The sequence below is a fragment of the Leptinotarsa decemlineata genome, unplaced genomic scaffold, assembly GCF_025532065.1.
Source record: "Leptinotarsa decemlineata unplaced genomic scaffold, Ldec_3_MD MMD2_tig00026336_RagTag_RagTag, whole genome shotgun sequence".
NCBI classification, from domain to species: Eukaryota; Metazoa; Arthropoda; class Insecta; order Coleoptera; family Chrysomelidae; genus Leptinotarsa; species Leptinotarsa decemlineata.
This window is the reverse complement of record NW_027412692.1, coordinates 14074669-14098137: the sequence shown is the minus strand read 5'-3', so window position 1 is coordinate 14098137 and position 23469 is coordinate 14074669. Positions and strand designations below refer to the sequence as shown.

The 23469-nt window shown below is 34.6% G+C and overlaps 5 protein-coding genes across 6 annotated transcripts in view; 3 read left to right on the top strand and 2 right to left on the bottom strand.

Moving 5' to 3' along the window:
• LOC111503989 (serine protease Hayan) overlaps positions 1-23469 on the top strand; it is a 200153-nt gene that overhangs the window by 109835 nt on the left and 66849 nt on the right. The window lies entirely within an intron of this gene.
• LOC111503984 (uncharacterized) lies at positions 2000-4396 on the top strand. Its single transcript, XM_023158437.2, has 2 exons — positions 2000-2160; positions 3893-4396. Exons 1-2 carry the CDS (start codon positions 2149-2151, stop codon positions 4319-4321), a joined length of 441 nt encoding a protein of 146 aa, XP_023014205.2. The 5' UTR covers positions 2000-2148; the 3' UTR covers positions 4322-4396.
• LOC111503983 (uncharacterized) lies at positions 11158-12758 on the top strand. The gene is made up of 2 exons (XM_023158436.2): positions 11158-11306; positions 12265-12758. Exons 1-2 carry the CDS (start codon positions 11295-11297, stop codon positions 12682-12684), a joined length of 432 nt encoding a protein of 143 aa, XP_023014204.1. The 5' UTR covers positions 11158-11294; the 3' UTR covers positions 12685-12758.
• On the bottom strand, positions 17346-18937 carry LOC111503978 (uncharacterized). The gene is made up of 2 exons (XM_023158430.2): positions 18805-18937; positions 17346-18025 (listed from the first exon to the last, which is right to left on the bottom strand). Exons 1-2 carry the CDS (start codon positions 18814-18816, stop codon positions 17435-17437), a joined length of 603 nt encoding a protein of 200 aa, XP_023014198.2. The 5' UTR covers positions 18817-18937; the 3' UTR covers positions 17346-17434.
• LOC111503985 (ATP-binding cassette sub-family C member 10) overlaps positions 23020-23469 on the bottom strand; it is a 39083-nt gene continuing 38633 nt past the window's right edge. For both annotated transcript variants that reach the window (XM_074183244.1, XM_023158438.2), the window contains exon 20: positions 23020-23335. In XM_074183244.1, coding sequence (XP_074039345.1) covers positions 23093-23335 — 243 coding nt within the window. In that variant the 3' untranslated portion in view covers positions 23020-23092. The remainder of the gene's footprint in view (positions 23336-23469) is intronic.

Here is a 23469-nt window from a genome sequence, read left to right as displayed (position 1 = left end):
CTGCTTGTAGGATAGGAAATGACGCTGGCATAAGTGTATCATATTTGACGGGGACTACTTTGAAGGAGCCAAAAAAAAATGAACGAATGAAAAAATTATTTCGAGTAGAATGAATATTCGCCTTATTTATTAAACAGATAGCGTGTGTGCTAAACAACTGAGCTCGGAATTTGTATTGACAGAATTATCGGCATTATTGCTTAATCTATTCGCGGGTAGATGGCGCTGTGCGTAACTATCAATTATAGCTTGATCTATTCGTGGGCAGATGACGCTGTACGTAACTATCAATTATAGTTTGATCTATTCGCGGGCAGATGGCTCTGTACGTAACATCAATTATAGCTTGATCTATTGGCAGGCAGATGGCGCTGTACGTAACATTAATTATAGCTTGATCTATTCGCGGGCAGATGGCGCTGTACGCAACCTCTGTGATAGGATGTTAAAAAATATATTTTAAGAATTATAAGGGTTAGTAAAATTTTGTACAACAAATGAAAGATTTATATATTTAAATATTTTCAATTTACCGTGATTTAGTACCGAAAAAAGTTTTAAAGGAAACGGAAGATACATTTTAAAATCTAATTCGATTATTTGAAAGCAAACCAGAATATGGATTTCAACAATGAAAACTTTATCGTAAATAATTCGTAAAAAATTCAGTTATTTAAATATTTAAAAAAATCATAAATTAGAATCAAGGTGCTTGACATACATATCAAATCAAAACAAACACGAACGAAAAATAGTAGTATAATTGTGAAAAGAGCGTGGGCACTTTGTGCCATATTTTTTGTATATCAACAATAGATAGATACCTACATACGTTATTGTCCAAGAAAATACAATCTTATTGACAAAGCTTGTTAAAAATCTAGTATATATAGCACTTCAAAGAATAAAAGAAAAGAAACAACTCAAAAACACAAATACACAGAAACACAATTTGAGCAAAACTAAGTTCACATATCTAATATATGAAATATAACAATAGAAAATAAAATTTAACAAAATGTAGACAAAATAGTTTGTATAGTCCCTTTCAAAATATGTAAATAACAAATATATACAATTCGAACATAAGTTCACATGCCATGGCAATAAAATAAGATCTATCCCATTATAAAATATAATTTAAAGTATAGGTGTCACTAAAAACAACAAAAAAGAAACACCTATATTAAATCACAGCAATGTTCCATTGTAATATTTATCAAGAATGTAGTACGCTTTAGTTGCAAGGGCATCTTTAACATGATTTCTGAACTTTTTATAGTTTTTTTCCTTCCTAATTTCGTAAGGTATGTGATTATACAGCTTTTTACTTTCATGAATCAAAGAATACTTTATCTGGCTTGTTTTTGGAACAGTTACATGTCGGGTTACGTAATTTGTAGGTTCCGGAGTTCCAACCATATTATATTTTTTGTAAATTAGGCAAACAGTTTCAAGTATGAAAATACAAGTAACAGTGAGAATTTTTTCTCTCAAAAATAATGGTCTGCATGACTCACGCACTCCCACTTCGCATAAGTATCCAACCGCTCGCTTTTGCAAAACAAACTAATAATATTAGTAGATATTTTTCCTTCGTTATTGTTGTAAGGTTATTAAAAAAAATAACTTTTTATTTCGATGTTATTTGAAAGCGTGTTTTTCAGTTTTTTAAAACCATATTTATTGTATTCTGCACTGCATTTCAAAGATTTCACTATGTAGTAGGTTCTAAGCCCATTGTACCTTATTTCACATTCTTCTCTTGAATGATCACACAAGATCAGTAAATTATTATTATTATTATGGCATGAAACATTGTTACGGTTCCGGAATTTAATTCAATCCAATAATTGAACTAAATATCGCGGGGTTAGCACCATGAAATTTGCGGCTAACGCCTAATCCTTTCACCGAGTGGGTTCGGTCTAGATATACGTACTTAGAACATTTAAATCGTTCCCAAGGTCATTAAGGGTGAAAAATCGAAATACGGAATCGTAATTGTACCTACAATGATTTACATATTTTATGGAAGCGGTAGGTTTTACGATGAAGGTCGTTCTTTGAATCCTATATATATCATAAGAACTGAAACTGCAGTATCACTTATTTGTTGACTTGATTCAAGAAAACAACAAAACCAACATGAACTCCATGGTAAGTCGTTTATCACATTATCCAGTGCACCACTTCGATGACAGATTTTTTTCACATTAAATATAAAGCAGCGATCATTATATTTTCACATTTCTACCAAAAATATTCGACTGGAGCTATATTCCAATTCATTCGTTTAATTTTCCGATTGATTTGGTCGTTGCTTGATGAAGATCCATAGTAATTTCATAAACTACACCTCACGATTTGATCTTCACAAGTTTGTGGTGATCAAATCGTGAAGTGAAGTTAATGAAATCATTCGTTTAGAGTTTAGAATATGAAAATTTGTTCCACGCTCTACGAGAAATCATTCAAAATAATGATTGCTCCGTTTCAATATATTCATTTCTCCTTTTATATTAATTTTGAAATCGCACAGTTGAAAAGAAAATGCATCAGATATACTTTAGTAACGAATAAAATAAAGCTGCATAACAAAAGTTGTTCATATTGTCTACATGAAGATTTTCAATAATTTTTAATAGTGATTTGACTGTATGAATGACACTTGAGAGATTGATAGTATTTGAAAAATTGTTATGGCTTTCAGTTTGCCAATTTTCATCTAGAGATGAGTCATACAAAAGAAATACTCAAAAAATGTGCTTAATCTATAGCTACGTAACAGTCACTGAGATACATTCCTATGAGATTATTTTGAAATTTCCTGATAAAAAAACAAAAATGGAATTTCGTTTTTTGAAAACTATACAAAATTTTCGACAAATCAACACTCTGTCGGAGAATTGAAAATTTGTGTTCACCTCAATTCTCAATGAAATTTGATTGAAAGAGACTTTGGTGTGGAGTTTATGTTTTTCTTTTTTACTGCATTTTGTAGATTTTCGTGAATAATAAACCAGTTTCATATTTATTAATGGATATCAAATTGTTAGTTCACTAAGAGATTGTTTCACATTGATTTTGTTCCTATTTCAGAGAACAATATCAAAAATATATCCATTCAAATGGAGCCATAACTAAATGTCATAACGATGTTCGGAAAAATGCTTTTATTCATCTTCTCTTGTTCAGTAACATATATAGTAAATAAAAAAAGGGAAGTCTACAAATAATAATGAAAAAAATATTCAAGATAATATATCGAAAATTAATGCTTCTCTCACATAATTATTGGAAAAAGAGACTACTATACCACTTTGGATGTAGAATTTCAAAGAATTTTTGTTTGCTTATTGAATTGTATAACAATGATTCATAAAAATTGAAACAGACATTTCTACGAAAAAACGAAAACAACCCAGAATAATTTTTCGAAATATTACTTACACTGTTGTTGAAAATTTTTCATACTAGTTCAAAACTGAAACCAGTTAGTTTGAACATAATAGTCACATACAATTTCTTCTTATTACGCTTCATCTCAGCCTCGTTGATGAGTTTCCCGATGTTAAAAAAGTGTGAGCTCCTGAGTTTATATTCAATGAAGTTCAGTTTTCAGAAAGACTTAAAGTTATCTATTAAAAATTGTTTACTATAGTTTTGAACGACAGTTACTCATAATAAAAAAAGAATTGTAATACACACAGGAGTATGATTCAAAAACATTTCTCCCTCACACCAGAACTGCAATATTCTGTCTGAAACACACTTTACCAACCAAATTGAATATTTCAGATGATCTATAAGGTTTCATTATCTTTTGCTGCGGTTTTTTTCTAGATAAATCAATCTAAACAATAAACTATTGATATTCCTTCATTTCTAGATTGCCTTCGCTGTTTTGGCTATTGCCGTTACCGCCTCCGCCTCTCACATTGGCCTTGGACTAGGTTATGGTGGTCTTGGCCATGGAGGAATCGCAGTAGCTGGTCTTGGAGGTCTTGGAGGACATGGTGCCGGAGTCATCAATCCATGGGCTTTAAGCCCCGTAGGACCTTCTGGTGTCGTCACTGGTGCTGGAGCATCTGGACCTTCTGGAGTAGTGACTGGTGCTGGTGCTGTTGGACCCTCTGGAGTAGTTAATGGTCACGGAGCTGTAGGACCCACCGGACCCAATGGCGCAGGTGCCATCGCCATTGCTCCAGCAGCTTTGGGACTCGGTCTTGGACATGGTTTGGGTCTTGGACATGGTTTGGGTCTTGGACATGGTTTAGGTCTTGGATATGGTCATGGTGGTTTGGGAATCCATGGTTGAATACATGAAAGACTTTAATTTATTTAAATTATTCTGTATATGGAAATGGCAAAATAAATTACTTCTATCACAAAATTGTTTTTGTTTTGTATCAATTATATGTAATATAACAACAGAAAATATTGCTTTTTGGCGGGTCAAACAGAATTATTACCACAAGGATTTTCAAACTCACAATATTATGATGAGATCACATATAATGACCATCTGGATGTCCGACCAATATAAAGGCATGGATATAATCCAATATATAAAAAGGAAGATTTTTGAATCTATAATAACCAATCCCTTCAAAAACTAATTTTGATGGCAAGCGGAAATTGTAAGACTGCGAAAGCATGTATGACTCTGGGGCCACTCAGATACCGGGCTTCGAGATACCGGGCTCTGGCGTGATGTACTTTCTTCCTATAACTACTAGTGTACTCTTTCTGGACTGTGAAGTAACTAAATAATCCAACACTGAATAAAGAGGAAAGCTTCTTAGTTCTTCAACTCCTCATCCTGTTAACAAATTTGACTTGTCTTTACTAACTAACGCCACGCCTGAAGAAGCCATTGTATGACGAAACATATGTTACGTTTTTGTAAAACTGTTTAGTGGAAATCTCACGATGAAGTGTTTTTGTTCAGGATAAAATAAAAGTTTATAATTCATCTACGTTCTTTCTTTTTGTTCCATTAAAACATAATAAACAAAATTCCTTCAGTGCTTTTGTTATTTTTCATTCAATCATGAAGACGTGGGAGACATTTCTCCCATTGATGAGGTCGATAATCAAAATTATAGAGCTTTAACGTATTTTGGACAACCAACGGAAAAAGTGGCTTCATTTTTGAGGAATCGAGGTATTAAAATTGCATATAGAACAAGTAATACATTGGGAAAGTTAGAATAAAGACAAAACATCCAAATTCGAGAAATCAGGAGTATATTAATTAAAGTGTGGAACGTGCCCTAAGGTATGTATTGGTCAAACTGGCAGGACATTTAGGAATCGAATCCAGGAACATCATACGAGCTATGTAAATAAGAAAACAAATTCACCATATTGAAATCATCTTCTAGAAGAAAATCACATCTTTAATGAAGAGTTCAAAATTTAGCACATAGAAAATACAGGTTTGAAACTGAATCATTTGGAAGCAATGAAAATTAATAAACTTAAAAATTCCAACTAGATTCGAATAGATCACCATTATTGAACTTGTTTTCTTAAAAACCGACAAAGAATTATTATTGATGTAGATGTGAGGCAATATGCTTTAGGTAATCATAATTGAACAGGTCGTTATGTAGAGGTACAGGTAATTTTTTTAGAGGTAGTCTCAATTATGGTTACCTGTAGTATATAAATAGTAATGTAAGGATAATTTGATGTACAAATCACTTGAAAAAGCTAATGCCTTAGCGAAACATGTTGTTAACATGTTTTTCAAATAAAGTTTGTGGATATTAAATCATTGAGGTGTAGTTTTTGAAATGACTATGAATCTTCATCAAGCAACGGTCGAATCAATCAGAAAAAACAACATAATAAAGTTTGAGGTCTCAAATTCTATAGTGATACTGAGATGCAGTAAGTCTCCAACAGAGGGCGGACAGTTGTAAAATTTGTTTCGAAGTAAAGAGAAAATTTACAGTAATAATTTCAAAAAACAATTCAGTCTTGATGTTTTGATTTGAAGTTTCATTCAAAATATTAATAGACTAAAAATATTTTTTCAGTGAATGATTTTATTTTTCAAATCAATCTTTTGATTTAATATGTATGTCAAGCACCTTAATTCTAATTTTTAGATTTTTTGAAATGTTTGAGTAACTGAATTTTTTAGGTGTACAATTTACGATAAAATTTTCATTGTTGAAATCCATATTCTGGTTTGCTTACAAATAATCGAATTAGATTTTTAAATGTATCTTCCGTTTCGTTCAAAACTTTTTTCTGTACTGAATCACAGGTAATTGTAAATATTTAAATATTTCATCTGTAGTGAAAAATTTATAACACTTATAATTCTTAAAATATGTTTTTTATTTTGATTTTCTTTTGAACAACCTATCAAGGAGGTTACATATAGCGGCATCTTCCCGCGAATAGCTCAAGCAATAATTGATAGTTTCGTAGAGCGCCATCTGCCCGCAAACAGATCAAGCAATAATTGATAGTTCGTACAGCGCCATCTGTCCGCGAATAGATCAAGAAATATCAATGGGGGGTTACTTACAGCGCCATCTGCCCGCAAACAGATCAAGCAATAATTGATAGTTCGTACAGCGCCATCTGTCCGCGAATAGATCAAGAAATATCAATGGGGTTACGTACAGCGCTATCTGCCCGCGAATAGATCAAGCTATAATGGCGATAATTCTGTCAATACAGAACCCGAGCTTGAGAGTTACAAACAAACATACTTACAAACAAACATACATACATACAAACATACATACAGGCGAAGCTTATATAAAGCGTGTAAAAATTGCGCCATTTGAATCAGTGCACTCACTTTTGCTATCGTAATACAAGTCGTTCAATTTCGTCAGCATATAAATTGTGTGAACAGGATTAGATGAAGTCGACGAAGGGCCTTTTTGCCTGGTCCTGACTGGCGACGGTTCTACCTGTGAGAAAGTTCTTGAAAAGATGATAGTCGGTTGGTGGAGGGCCTGGGGAGTATGGTGGGTGAGGCATAACTTCAACGCCTAATTCGTTTAATTTTTGGACGGTAATTTGTGAAACGCGGGGGGGCGTTGTCGTGGAGTAATTTGGGACCTCTTCTGTTCACCAATGCCGGCTGCTGCTGACACAATATTCGGTATATTCCGCTGATTTCCTCTGCTCTGATGATTTGGCCCGTTTGTAGAAAATTATAGTGAATCACATCAGACGCTGACCAACATACAGTAATCTGGGTAGCTCATCGGTGTCCAACCACTGTCCTGAACGTCCCATGTTGTCGTAGAGGATTCACTTTTCATTACAGACCATAAAAAGGATAGTTTTGGATGCGCAAAAGCAAGAAGAACAGATCTTGGAACGTGACAATTTCTGTCGATCGTTCAAATCGTGGGACACCCACTTTTCAAGCTATTTGACTTTTCTAATACGTGACAATTTCTGTCGATCGTTCAAATCGTGGGACACCCACTTTTCAAGCTTTTTGACTTTTCTAATACGTTTAAAACCATCAAAAACGCAAAGGAGCGGTAGCCCAGTTCTTTCGCCATCTCACGCACCGTTTGTGATGGGCCAGTCTCCACCAGGGTCCTCGAATCCTCGTCCTGGATTGCTGTAGGTCGACCACTTCTGAGCTCATTTTCGAGGCTGAAATCTCCGGAATGAAACTTTGCAAACAAACATTGAGCAGTGCGTTCATTGGTACTAACATTGACAAATGCCTGGTTGATTTTTCGGGCTGTTTCGGCAGCGCTTTGGTTCAATTTGAATGCGTAAAGAAAACTTGCCCGAAAATTGCTTAACGACTTCATATAGAAATAAGCTGAAAAGAGGCAAAAATTGAAATTTGAAAAAAAAAAGAACAGGATCAATGTATGGAGTACAAAATTCTTTATCGTTCAATATAGACCACGACACAGAAGAATAAATATTTGTTGAGATATGAAGCTACCAAAAATACATCACATTATACTGGAGAAAACTTTGAAACAGCCCAATAAAAGGTTATAAAAGGTGGCAATGCTCTTAATTCTATGTTAGTAGGGTTGGTTGGTTCCTTCTTGGTCTTTCGGCATTGTGATTCCTGTTCCTGATGGCGTGGTATGGTTGTATAGGTATTGCTTTTAGGATTACAACATACTCATCTTGCATTTCAACTTATACAATGTGTCCGTAAAGTATGGAACAAATTCATTTTTAGCTAAACAGGTCATTTCAAGAAATAATTCTGAAACACGTCGATTTTTGATGTTAATTTACCGTATTTTAAAATAATAATCTAATATACAAGGTGAATTACGTTCGACTAATAACGTCACCGTCATTTTTTTTAATTGGAACACCCCCATTTTGTCTCAATTTTCGGATTACCCTAGCTGAGCTGATTCCAAAAATGTATCACATGTTGATTCCAATTGGTACAGGGTGGACAAAAATACAGTAGTTGTGTGTGTGCTAATAAAGTAACGCGTAACATTCTTTATTAGGTAAATTAACAATATTATCAAAAATACTTATTGTCTAGCGGCAATTGGTTTAAATGTAACACCCCGTAGTTTGCTACATGTTTGGAGTAATAAAAATGAGCTGTTTTCAAACATGTTTGGTACTTGTGGTCTAGCAGACAGAATATGAAAGAAATTATTTCGTATCTACATTTATAAAAAACATAGTCGTCTAGTTTTTTGTGAAATATCATTATTTGTTTAGTAATTTATTGATGTTCAGTGACAGTTTAGTACTACAATATTTTTGGTATTCGTGAATATTCGAATGATTGCTTAGATTTAATTGGAAGTAGAAATGGAGTTAAGTGTAAAACAAAGAATTGAAATACTTATAATGATTGGGTATGGAGACAGATCGCGAACTCAGATGGAAATGTGCAATTTGTTTAATGATAAATATTCAGAAAGACCTATAACGCGTTCAACAGTCAGTAAGCTGGAAACGAAATTTCGAGAAACTGGTACGGTTGCAAATGTACGCAAATCAGGTCGTCCCCCTGCAAATGCTGATACAGCATTAGATGTTTTACTGAGTTTTGAAGAAGATGTGCACACTTCTGTTCGTAAAGTTAGTCGCGAAATCGGTGTTGGCAAAACAACGGTACACAAACTATTGAAGCTTGAAAAATGGCATCCTTATAAAATCAAACTTGTGCAAGAATTAAACGAAGATGATCCCGATAGACGACTCCAATTTTGCGAAGAAATGATGGATGAATGTCACCGAGACCCTCTCTTGATACAAAACATTATTTTTTCTGATGAGTTCACTTTCACGTTAAATGGTGAGGTTAACTGTCAGAATTGTAGATACTGGGCAAAAGAAAACCCCCACTGGATGCGTGAGCATCATATAAAATACCCTCAAAAGGTAAATGTATGGGCTGGAATTGTACGAAATCGAATCATTGGACCCTACTTCATCGAAGGTAATTTAAACGGGGCAAAGTACCTTGAGTTTTTAAGGGGGTATATCGTAACTACTTTACGTAATTTATTTCCCAGCAGACGTAATCCTGGAGGTTTTGATGAAATTTTATGGTTTCAACAAGATGGTGCATCTCCACATTATGCTGTAGATATTAGAAGGTACGTAGATGAAATTTTCCCGAACAGGTGGATTGGTAGACGTAGACCCACTGAATGGCCAGCGAGGTCACCAGATTTAAATCCTTTGGATTATTTTCTGTGGGGCCATCTAAAGAATGTTATTTATAAAACGAAACCAGCAAAAATTGAAGATGTACAAGTGAAAATTCGAACAGAAATAAACAATATTACGCAGGAAACCATACACAAGGTTCAACAAGAATTTGTACACCGTTTGGGTTACTGTCAAATACAGCAAGGGCTGCAGTTCGAACATTTAATATAAAGTCATCTATTCCAGCATATTCTGTCCGCTAGACAATAAGTATTTTTGATAATATTGTTAATTTACCTAATAAAGAATGTTACGCGTTACTTTATTAGCACACACACAACTACTGTATTTTTGTCCACCCTGTACCGATTGGAATCAACATGTGATACATTGTTGGAATCAGCTCAGCTAGAGTAATCCGAAAATTGAGACAAAATGGGGGTGTTCCATTCAAAAAAAATGACGGTGACGTCATTACTCGAACGTAATTCACCCTGTATATTAGATTATTATTTTAAAATACGGTAAATTAACATCAAAAATCGACGTGTTTCAGGATTATTTCTTAAAATGACCTGTTTAGCTAAAAATGAATTTGTTCCATACTTTACGGACACAGTGTATGTAAGAAACCCCTGCCAATTAATATATCAGCCCACAATCAGAAGTTTTGCAGTCTGAAAAATACGTGAGTATTATTCGAGATGACTCAAAAATTAATGAATATGACAAGTTACTGTCTGGACTCTTGTGATTTATATTACGCAGTAACTTTCCAGGGCGAATTTTTCAGTTTTCCTTTCATTACACTCCAACAGATTCCCTTTTGGTTGAACTTTGTTCATTTTCCAGATTGTGGAAAGGTAAATCCCAAAAAAAAAATAGTTACAAAGAATGAAATATGCATTTTTTTCAAAACAAAATGTTTCTTGAATTCTTACAGAAAGTACTTTTTTTTTGAATTAGTAGAGAAAGTTTAAACTGCAGACAACAACTAAATCAAAACAGGGAACTTTTTCAATGGAAGTATTTGGTATGCTAACAGCTCCTACAATTTGCGAAGAAATAAGAAAGAGTGATGCTTCTGTAAAATGTACTGATATAATTTTTTGATATTAGTGTAATCGTATATTCTAGCCAATTGGTAAGTAATCGTCACCAAAGCAATATTCGTTTCACCGAGTTAAAAACACATATGAGTGACTCATAAATTGTTAATGTATGTAATTCAATTTTTTGCTAAACTCATTATTTTTATGAAGAAAATCAACAGTTATTGCAATTCATGCATTTCATTAAGACCGATTCGACCAACAATAAACATATTCCCACTGTTAGCAACACGGAATTAAAAGCTAACGCCCAATCCTTTCACTGAATGGGTACCGCTCAGAGTTCACAAATGGTCATGAGACATTTTAAATCGTTCTATCTCAAGGGTGAAAAAATCGAAATACACTTGGTAATTGAACCACGATTATTCATAGGCTTTATTCTATACCGGTATACTAGCGATAGTTTTTTTCAAATGGCCGTTCCGTATCTTGGGGAAGGTCGTCTACTAACAACTATAAATATCGCCGAAACTACAGAAACAGTATCAGTTCAATATTGACCAGATCTGAGAAAACATCAATATCAACATGAACTCAATGGTAAGACAGTCATCATATTTCATGACCCATTCACTATCAAAATTTGCAACAAATTCGATCAGCGAATTTGATTTTCCTCTACTCAAATCAGAAATTTCACTACTAAAACACTACAAAATTCAATCAAGGGTCCAGATTCGAATTGAAAGGCAAGATCTTCATTTCAAACTTGTTTTCTATTTTTATGTAACTTCAGTCACATTTTTGAATATAACGCACATTAAATATTGGCATGTTCCTTCAAATATTTACGAAAAATTCAATTTGAATACTTGGCGCTGGTGGTCCAAATTTACCATACTGTTGCGAGAGTACATGAAGCTATTATAAATTGATTTTAAGGAATCTACCCAGTCCATACTTGTTCAGAATTACCAATATCAAAGACTCATTTCTGTTTTATCAACAAGTTCTTTAGCGATTTCTCATTTGTGTTGTTTCTGGTTACTTCTTCTTAGACCCTTTTATTGAGTCATTAGGGAAATACACTTCTTTATCATCCCTCTTCATATCCTAATAAATCCATTTATTTTTACAAAAAGAACATACATTTATGAACTGTCCTGATATTGAATATACATATGAATAACTTATTGAGGAAGTGAAGAAATAGTTCTTTATCTGCAATCTATATGATATTATTTTACTGAAGACCTAATACTTCTGTTCAAGAAGTTTTCATATTTTCCATACATATTTATTTGTGTTGATATAAAGCTATTTGAATTTGTTAGTTTGCTACTTTCGAATATTTTGGATAATTCACCTGAAAAATAATTCAGCTTCTGAATATTTCATTTTGAAGCTGATGTCCTCGCCTTTATTTACGTGGAGCTCAGTTTCTGAGTTTTTCCTAGAAGACCTACAAGGTTGCGTCATCTTCTGATCTGTATCATATGTTTTTTTTGCTGAATAAATCAATCAAAACAACTAATTTTTGATATATCTTCATTTCTAGATTGCCTTCGCTGTTTTGGCTCTTGCCGTTACCGCCTCTGCCTCCCACATTGGTCTTGGACTAGGTGGACTAGGTCTTGGTGGTCTTGGTCACGGAGGAATCGCAGTAGCTGGTCTTGGAGGTCTTGGAGGACATGGTGCCGGAGTCATCAACCCATGGGCATTGAGCCCTGTAGGACCTTCTGGTGTCGTCACTGGTGCTGGAGCATCTGGACCTTCTGGAGTAGTCACTGGTGCAGGAGCTGTTGGACCCTCTGGAGTAGTTAATGGTCACGGAGCTGTAGGACCCACCGGACCCAACGGAGCTGGAGCCATCGCTATTGCCCCAGCAGCTTTGGGACTCGGTCTTGGACATGGTTTGGGTCTTGGACATGGTTTAGGTCTTGGATATGGTCATGGTGGTTTGGGAATCCATGGTTAGGTACATACACGTATTAACTTATTCAAATTATCAGAAAGAAAGAACTGGCGAAAATAAAGAACTGTACATCGAAATGTAGTTTTGTTTAACAAATACCTAAGTGCGTTGATGATGATCAACAAACTCAAATGGCTTCATTTCCACATAATTTAATATTTATGGAAAATGAAAACTTCTTGAGCTACTCTTCAGTAAGTAGCTTTTTTTCCTGATGATTGATGACTGCGAATTACTTCAGGATGATGCAAACTGCGTAGGAAATAAATCGCATGTGAACACACATGAACCTAATATTTGTAGAAATACATTGAAAACCAAATTCGTGAATTATATCTTTCTAATTAGTCAAGAATCGTTGAATTGGATTGATGAAACTCAAGATATTGGTATATAATTTGATTCAATAGTAAGCATTTTAACTGGTGTATATACAGTGTGACCCATTTTTAATGGAAACACGACCCCTAAAATTTGAAGTTGTAAATCGATTTCAATAATTTTTTTTTATGTCAAGTACTAAATGGTCTACCTTGAGACAAAATTTGAAATGTTTATTAAAGTTTCAGGGCATACTACGATATTTTTTCTTAGTCGAAAATCGGGATTTTTTATAAGCGATTTTTTATTGAAAAAATCACTACGCCACTGGATTCAGAGTGCCTCTAAATAAATTTCATGAAAGAATATTCATTATTAACAAAGTTATGACAACTCAAAAATTCGAAAACTCACACAGCTAACAGTCACAATATATAATTTTTTTTACGATTCCAACAATAAAGTGCCGCCAGATGAAAAAAAAACAAATAGCGTAAATATTTTTAATGAAAATAACGAAATTACATTCACACAATTCAACTAACAATGAAGCAAAAAATTCAAATAAACGTAACTAATAACTAATTATTTAAATGTTGCGGTTCAGTGCAACAATTAATTCTAACTCATATTCTAGTAGCCTCTACTAATCCACCACGTATTTCGGTACATGTGTCGTAGCGCTTACGAAAGTTTCTGATTACGTTCCTTAGTTCTTGAGGGCTAATATTTGCACATACCTTCGAATTCTTGCACGAAGTTCATTTCTATCTCTTGAGCGGTTTTTGTAAACCTTTTGTGTGAGAAGTCTCCAGAGAAAAAAGTCCAAAACTGTGAGGTCTGGAGATCTGGGTGGCCACTCTATAAACGAACTACCACGGCCTATCCATCGGTTTGGAAAATGTTCGTTAAGCCATTGCCTCACAGTTCTGGCATAATGAACTGAACACCCATCTAACTGGACAATTAAATTTGATCGTTCATTGATTGACAGCTCGTGAATAGCATCCCAAAACTCTGTGTTTAAAAATTCTAGAAATCTCTGCGCATTAATGTTTTCCTCAAGAAAGAAAGGACCAATAATTCGTTCGTTCAATATCCCACAACAGACGTTGATTTTTTGGGAATACTGGCTTTTACAGTTTATTACCCAGTTAGGATTATCCGCTGCCCAATAGCGACAATTCTGTGATGACACTACTCCATTTGTAGTGAAAGTGGCTTCGTCGGTATATAAAATATTTTTTAGGAAATTTCTATTGTTTAAATATTCCCTTTGCGCCCATAAACAAAATTCCAGGCGTCTTGCTTCATCGCCTTCTTGAAGTGTGTGTGAAAATTTTGGCTTGAAAGGTTTAATATTCTTCGCCTTGAGACATCTCCGAATAGTCGGTCGATAGCCAAGCGGTTCGGCGTGGGTGCTTTGTTCACTCACTCGAATTGACTGCCGTGTTGGTCGGTGGTTCAAGCCCTAGTCTGAACGATTGATCTTCACTTGCTATCGTCCAACCCGTGTTAGGAATCACACGTTAAAAGGTAAGACCTCGTTAATCCTTGGCTCGCACAAGTTTCGACTTCTGAGGGTTGTCGTTCGTAGGGGTGCGACAGCTGGTTAACGGAAAAACATATTTTAAACAGATTTTTTTAAACAGTTTCTCGTGGAATATTCAAATCTAAAGTGGCATTCCTTATACTGGCATTAGGATTATTTCCGAAAGAATCTAAAATGATTTGATCATTCCTGTCATTCCTGTTTCGTCTTTGTACAGGATTACTTTTTAATATCATTTTTGATACTGCACCAGTTTCACTGAATATTTTATTTATTTTATTTACCGTACCGCAGTTAATACGAGGACGATCTGGATGTCTCTCATTAAATACTCTACAAACCTCTCTAGCACTTCTAACGTCATCTCCCGAAAGGCGTACAATTTCAATTTTCTCTCTTACGCTCAATCTTGCAGCCATGACTCAAAATAATTCGAAGAACTGTAAGGTGAATATTGTTGACAATTAGTACACTTGAATCTTTCACAAGTGTCAAACTGTAATATCATTTCCCTGGCAACTAAGATTTAAATTGAAATATTAGGTCTTAGTTATAGTTAATTTGCGTGAAAACTTGAATATAATTCCGTTATTTTCATTAAAAATATTTACGCTATTTGTTTTTATTTTCATCTGGCGGCACTTTATTGTTGAAATCATTAAAAAAATATTCTCAAGGCTATATCTGTTGATATAGGGTGTTTTTTGTAACTGTTAGCTGTGTGAGTTTTCGAATTTTTGTGTTGTCATAACTTTGTTAATAATGAATATTTTTTCATGAAATTTTGGTCACACCTGTTTAGAAGAACTCTGAATCCAGTGGCGTAGTGATTTTTTTAATAAAAAAATCGCTAATAAAAAATCCCGATTTTCGACAAAGAAAAAATATCGTAGTATGCCCTGAAACTTCAATAAACATTTCAAATTTCGTCCCAAGGTAGACCTTTTAGTACTTGACATTTAAAAAAAAAAATTTTTAAATCGGTTTACAACTTCAAATTTTAGGGGGGTGTTTCCATTAAAAATGGGTCACACTGTATAAGCGAAGAGACTAGAATTGGTTTTCAGAAACTGTAAATTTGTCAACTTTGGCGAAAGTTTTATTGTTCTATTTAAGTCGTATGTAAAACCACGATTCACGAGTATTGCTTGCAGATCTGATCTCCAAAAAAGGCTTGTACCTTCAACAAGAACAAATATTTTAATTAAATTTCAAACTCATTCTTCATGTGTGAATTTCAACCAACTGAGTGATATAACATTCTCATTTTCAGCAAAAATTAGACTTTTTCAGAAATAAATGAAGGCTGATGTCAGATATGACCATTGCTTACTTTCATTTACAAATATATATTCCTCAAAAATTTTTCTATTGCCATTTTGAAAGAGATACGAAAGGGGTACATTTTTTAGAGAGGTTAATTTTCGTGGAACATAAATGTTGTGTTTTATACACAGTTTCAATAATATCTGTTGATTTTGAGCCTAATATTTGCATAAGCTGTCCTGTACTGGCAATTATGTTTTTTTTTATTCAAGATCAAATAACTCCGGTTACATTTATTGTAGCATGATTCATAGTTCAAATTTATACTTTTCATTAAAATTCACCGCAATATACGTAGCGAAAGTACATGTAGGTACCCCCTTCACAAATTATCTTTCAACTGTTCAAGGTTAATCGGATAAAAACGGGATTGAAAGTGTTTCGATATGGGTCGGTGGAAGGACTTGGTTAAGCTCAGCCAGCCAGCTGCCAGCAAGGGAACTGTCAACAACTTTGTTTTTCCCAAATTAATAAATTCATTTCACCAAAGCTAAATGATTTCTTATTGAAAAAATATATGATAAAAATGATTTGTCAATACCCAGATCAGTGAGCATTCCCATAGGAAGTATGTTTATTGTTACTTTCCCAGCAAAATAGCAGATTTATATTATAATTCCTGATTCCCTTTCTTGATGCTTATTTAGGCTGTACAAAGAACCTACCTGTATATTTGTGATGCATTGTTTGGAACCTTTGGTGTAGTAACGAACAGTACTGGAGTTTTTTCCCAACACCAAACCGTTATTTCAACACCTCGACACGTGTTTCGATCACCAAGTGATCATCTTCAAGAGAGAGATTAATCTTCGTCTCAAAGGGTTACTGTGTCTATTTTGTCGTCAGTTGGACTACGTAGGATTCGTAGAAATGACAACATAGGTGATCATGTGCATCTAATTGAAAGTATATTTCTGTTTAATAACAGTTAGGTACTCTTACCGAAAAAAAGAAACCATGAGCACCTTTCTTTCACACGAATGGATAGATTTCCTGAAGTACCTATTCTGAATATGGAATTTTTAAATTTGATATTCCCTAATCTCTGTCTGTATTGCTATCATTTATCTTACAATCTAAACCAAGATGATTTAATTCTCAGTAGTTTCCAAATATTCAGTAAAATTTCTTCTCGCAGAATATCACAAAAAAACACTTTGCATTTAATGGCGGTACTCAAGAAATACCTTTTATATATGAATTCACATTCACTTTTGAAAACAAAAAATAATTGTTCTCAAGCATTCATGGAAAGATTTCATTTAGCTAACTCCCACCAAATACCTTCTGATTCTTTTCTGTCAACCTTGGAAATTATCAAATACGGAAATCCGCAACGCATGTTATACATATTTCATAATGAACATAACTGTAGCTAATGACCCACATAATAATTACACAAGTGTAATTAAAAATCGAAAAACTAATTCATATTGCATTGAATAGGCTGAATGAACAATCATAGTTGAAAATAAAATGCTTTATTATATACAGTTATTTATTTTATAACTTTGCAGATCATTCCAATAAATAAATATGCTCGTATTTTCATATCTAACCATGAATTCCCAAACCACCATGACCCAAACCATGTCCTCCCCAGCCCAAACCTAAAGCTGCTGGGCCAGCTACAACGACAGCACCTGCACCATTGGGTCCAGTAGGTCCTACAGCTCCGTGACCATTTACAACTCCAGCGGGTCCAACCGCACCTGCACCAGTCACTACTCCAGAAGGTCCAGAGGCTCCAGCACCAGTGACGACACCAGAAGGTCCTACAGGGCTCAAAGCCCAAGGGTTGACAACTCCTGCACCGTGTCCTCCATGTCCAAGACCGAGTCCCAAAGCTGCTGGAGCAATAGCGACGGCACCTGCACCATTGGGTCCAGTAGGTCCTACAGCTCCATGACCATTAACTACTCCAGAGGGCCCAACAGCACCAGCACCGGTTACTACTCCAGAAGGTCCAGAGGCTCCAGCACCAGTGACGACACCAGAAGGTCCTACGGGGCTCAAAGCCCATGGGTTGATGACTCCGGCGCCATGTCCAGCAAGACCCCCATAACCAAGACCCAATCCACCTAGTCCAAGACCAATGTGGGAGGCAGATGCGGTAACAGCAAGAGCCAAAATAGCAAGAGCGACCTGCGAAATAGGAGAATATGGTACATCCATTTGAAACACTTCGAAGAGATGCCTTTTAAAAAATGGAAAGGGGATTATGAAGAGTTCGAGTGAAATGTTTTCTTTGTTCTAGATGTGGTACTTGAGTCGAAGTGAGGAATACGTCTTTTTAGTAAACAGTTAAAATGAATTCCCTGGATTCAGAAGTGGTTATTTGCTTTTATTGTTGAGTTGTATAACATTTTATAATAACTTTTGAAATGACGCTATTTATTTTTACTAAAGCCTAATATGTAAAAAAATAATTGTTCTTCAAATGGTTCAAACTATGAAGTGCTTTGAAAGATATTTGTATCGAATATTCTCAAAATGGATGCAATAGAATCAGTTGGATTTCCAAAAGAGAAAAAGTATTTTCAAAATTCATTTGTAAGGGTAAGTAACACAGTTCTTGGTCCCGGAAAATTATCGGAAAAACCACATTTATGGAAATATGTCTAATATTGTCATAGATTATCGGGTCAGAAATTTTTAAAAATCCCAATCAGCTATTATATCGTTAATATTTTTTGGAAAACTTACAAAAAAAGAAGAAAGCAATTAATTTCAAAAAGAACCATTCACAAAAGTGTGTAGACTGTGCATAGCCTTCCCGAAACTGCTACTTTCATATAGACATTGATCATTTAACATTGATATACCTATTTAAAATCGAGGCATTCATCAGAAATTCCTTTATATTTTCTGCCCACAACAATTGAACAAAAATATTCATATTGGCGAAATAATTGATATCTTACCAAGGTATTCATGGTGGTTTAGAAGTTCTCCTAGATCCAGTTAGAAATGAACTGATATTCTTGCATTTGAGTCGATGCTATAAATAGCTACATACCTACCGAACGACCTTCCTTACAATACGGAACGCCCGTTTCAAAAATTACTGTTTCTATGGAATATTCAGATAATAATCGCTGCACAATTACGGAATCTGCCAACACTCTTTCGACCCTCAGTATGGTGCAATTGCTAAGTGTGATATATAGAGCAAGGTGTAATTCAATGCAGTCAAATTTCGTATTTCTTGAGCACTTACAAACAATTTCCAATAAATCCTTTAATATTTATATAATTTGTGTTCAATGATATCAATTGTTTGTTGAATCCAGCAAGATTTTTTTTAATTATGTATTGAAGTACAAACAAAAAAGATCCTATGACTTTTTACGATAAAGTATATATTTTTGGAGTTACGAGTTTTTGATGATTCGAAAAATCTGATAGATGGGTATTTTTGACCCATAAAAATATATGAAAAAAAAATATATAAAAAAAATGTATTTCTCATTTCCTTATACAATAGTTAATGATACCCCTATTTGAAATTTGAAACATTTTCATTGTTTATACCTGTTTTTTTGATTGTTTATTACGCGCGCTCACTAGTTTGAATCCCTTACCGTCTCTCTCTGACTTATACGCTGCATCGGCCTCCCAGTGTCCTGAATCATCATTTATCATTATTCATAAAACTACTAACTTCATCAATATTTCAAAAGATAGCAATAGTTTCAATAATATTTGTTGAAAGTGGTTAACAATGTTCCAGGATTAATTATATCAATTAATCTTTTGAATAGCAGTTTTCAAATCTTCATCATAAAAAACAATCAAGATGTCTTCAAGAAACACTAATAATCAAGATGTCATCTGCAAAGAGGTTCATAAAGTCACACGGCTCATAATATCTACGTCGTTTGAATACAAATTAAAAAGAAGTGGCCCGAGGAGGCTACCTTGTGGCACACCAATATCAACATGAATTGCAGTTGAGATAAAATTGTCGATTTTCACTTTTTGCTTTATATTGAATAGAAAGTTCGTTAACAAATTCGAAACGCCAGTTTGGATGAGGGAATATTTCGATCTACAGTTTTGAGCACCCTCTTTAAGTCGAGAAACAAAACAATCACATATTTGTCATCATTTATCTCATTTTTAATCTTACATAAGGTTAGCTATTTCAGAAGAATGTTTCTTCCTGAAGCCTGATTTAGTACTAATTAGAATTTCTTCGTTGTCTACATAATCCAGCAAATGATTCTAAACTGCAAATTCTAAGACTTTTTCAAACAGAGAGAGAGAGTATTAAAAGGTTGAAATTCTTTCACATCAATTGTGTTACTCACTTTATGAATTACAATTGTAGTGCTCACTGTTAATGCATCTGGAATTATAGAAGTTCCAAGTTTGAGAAAGTTTCTTCAAATGTCTGTCTGTTGTGGTATTAGTCAGGGAAATAGTTGTTTTCCGGTAGGCATTTGTCAGATACCACTGTAGAGGGTCACCATAATTCCAATGATTTAATAATTTGGCTTTTCTCACTTATAGATAATGACAAAAATGTAGGACGGAGATTATGATTACAAAAAGAAGAGCAGGGTCAAGAGTCTGTTTTCTCAGCTGTATCATGCCTATTCCGCATTATTCCAATTTCCTAATGAAGAACAAGCGAACTTTTTCTTCAGTTCACTGAAACCTCAGAGATCCATCTTAATATTGTCAAAAGTAAAAAGTTTGTTTTCATTTTGTCATCGCACTAATTGTTAACATAAAGTACCGCCGCTTCATCTGTTTACCCAACACTAAAAATAACTTATGTTTATTAACTCAACGATAGGGGTGATTAATTCCTTGGAATCGAGTAGCTGTACTACAAGTTAATCTATTAAAACTAACATCTAACATGACAGTAATTATTCAAGGGGCACATGAAAGTTTTCAGGTTTTAGTGGATCCGAGAGATTACGTTTCACAGATGGGTTTGCTTTATTTGTTTACTAAGATTTCGGTGACTCAAAACATTTCTTTAATCGATTTTGTCCTTGTGTGGATAATAATATTCGAATTTAAATCCCAGATGCTAGGGAAAATCTCCCAACGTTCTGAGATAATAGTTTAAAACTCCTCGGGAAACAACTGCTTCCCTGGCTAATACCACAACAAGGAAAGTACTGAAGATGATTGCATTCGAACGCCGATAGCCTGTTCTGTAATGACAGGGAGTAATACCCTGAAACCAGTCTGAAGGTTGATTGATTTCACTGCTGCTGGATCAGCAAAATCTGCAAGATATTCCTCTTTGAGAAAGTTTGTTCAACTGTCTGCCTGTTGTGGTATTAGTTAGGGAAATATTTGTTTTCCGATAGGCATTTGTCAAGTCCCACCGTGTAGAAAATTTGGTAGACGTGAACGTTTCGAAATTTAATTTATTTAATTTATATAAGATTTTTATTTCAAAATAATGTGTGAATTTTCTTACTCCACAGCTGAAGATGAGAGATTTCTACTGGTTGAAACTATATTGTTGTTTTTTCAATGAGTTTGTTTGTATTCGGTGTGTCTGAATTTAACATTTTATATTTCTCATTATGATAGTTTGTATACTTACCGTTTATATTTTGTAATAAGTAATTCGAAATATAATTATATAATTTGCATCCTGTTTTTGACTGTTACCCTTTCATGGATTTTCAGACATCCTCAAAATATATTAGGAAACATTTTTTTTTTTTAAATTATTTGCAAATCAAATCGTAGTGCAAGAATTCGATTGTTTTAAAAATTGAGTTTAGTTGAGAAAAGCCCACGTTTTTTTCACAATAACACTAGTATTTTTCGTTCGTTATTGTCGTACCTATCAAGAAAGTTACGTACAGCGCCATCTGCCCGCGAATAGATCAAGCTATAAGTGATAGTTCCGTACAACGCCATCTGCCTGCCAATAGATCAAGCTATAAGTGATGTTGCGTACAGCGCCATCTGCCCGCGAATAGATCAAGCTATAATTAATAGTTACATACAGCGCCATCTGCTCGCGAATAGATCAAGCTATAAGTAATAGTTACGTACAGCGCCATCTGCCCGCGAATAGATCAAGAAATATAGAAGAGTTTGCGTAGAGCGTCATCTGCCTGCGAATAGATCAAGTAATAATTGATAAATACGTACAGCGCCATCTGTACGCAAATTGATCAAGAAGTTACGTACTGCGCCATCTGCCCGCGAGTAGATACATACAGGTGAAGCTAATATAAAGCGTGTAAAAAATTGTGTGTAATTCTCAGGGCAAGTTCGGTTCTGGGAAACATTCTAAAACCATGAAAACTGATTAGGGTCACCATCATTCCAAAACTTGGACTCTGCAAAGGCCTTTTTACTAATCAGTCTCAAAGACATTAGTAGAATCACCAGACAGGCATATTGGGGATATAGCACTGGCTACCAGAGCATTACAGATGTATGTCGACGGACACTGCTTTATGCCGGGTCACGAAAAAAGCAGAATATGCTTACAAGAATAAGGAAACGTGAAGAACTGGGAAAACTGGTGGATAGGAATTGATTGACTCACATTAACTGATACGTCAGTTGATAGATCAAGAAGAGTACTTGGATCACGCTATTGAAAATGACTGCAGCAGTTGCAGTTGAAACGTTTGGTGACTATAACCAAAGAAGACCACAGCAAAACCAGGAAACCAACCAAAACATTTTCATCGGTTGTTGGCGTCCAGAGCAAGCGTAGTCATTTACATTTTCTCGACCTTCTGTGAAAATCTTGTACCACTTGTAAACATTTTTCTGACTTAGAGTACAATCGCTGTATGCCGATGTCAACATTTCAAATGTTTTTGAATATTCAATTCAATTTTTCTTTCACACAAGATTTTTTTATTAATTTTTTTCGATGGCAGAAAATCGCCTAACACGCAAAATACTTCTAACTTTTATGCCTTGCTCCAACAAACTAAACATGCTAAACAGCTGAAACTGTAAACATATGTTCGAAAGGAGTGTACCAACATAAAAAAATCTCTGATCAAATTCAAGTAGCCCGCGAAATTTGAACATCAACCTAATTTTTTCATCATTCCGCTACATTTTTGATATTACAAAGTAAGGTAATTGACAACCGATGTCAACTCTATATGAAAGGAAATAATACAAAACAGTACGATAATAAATTATTGAAACTTTATTGGAAGTAGAATATGTACATAGAAGTATATACGATATTGAAGTTGATCACGATTCATTCACTAATTCATAAAAGTGTGAATGAGAATCAGCCAACAGAATATCTGGACTATCAAATTCAACTATTCGACCTTGGTCCATAACAAGAACCCGGTCAGAATCCAGAATAGTTTGCATCCGATGGGCTATTGTAATCACAGTACTTTTCCGGAATGCAGTTCGAAGAGTGTGTTGTATCAGTCTGTCAGTTTCTTCATCAACATTCGCTGTCGCTTCATCTATACATAGAATCTGAAAAGAAATGAAAGTCGTGAAACGGCTTTACATTTGGGCAATTATTTTCTAGAGCAGGGGTCTCCAAACTTTGAAGCCTTCGGGCCATAATGATTTTTTCAGTTTGTTCCAAGGGCCCATTTCTGCCCTTA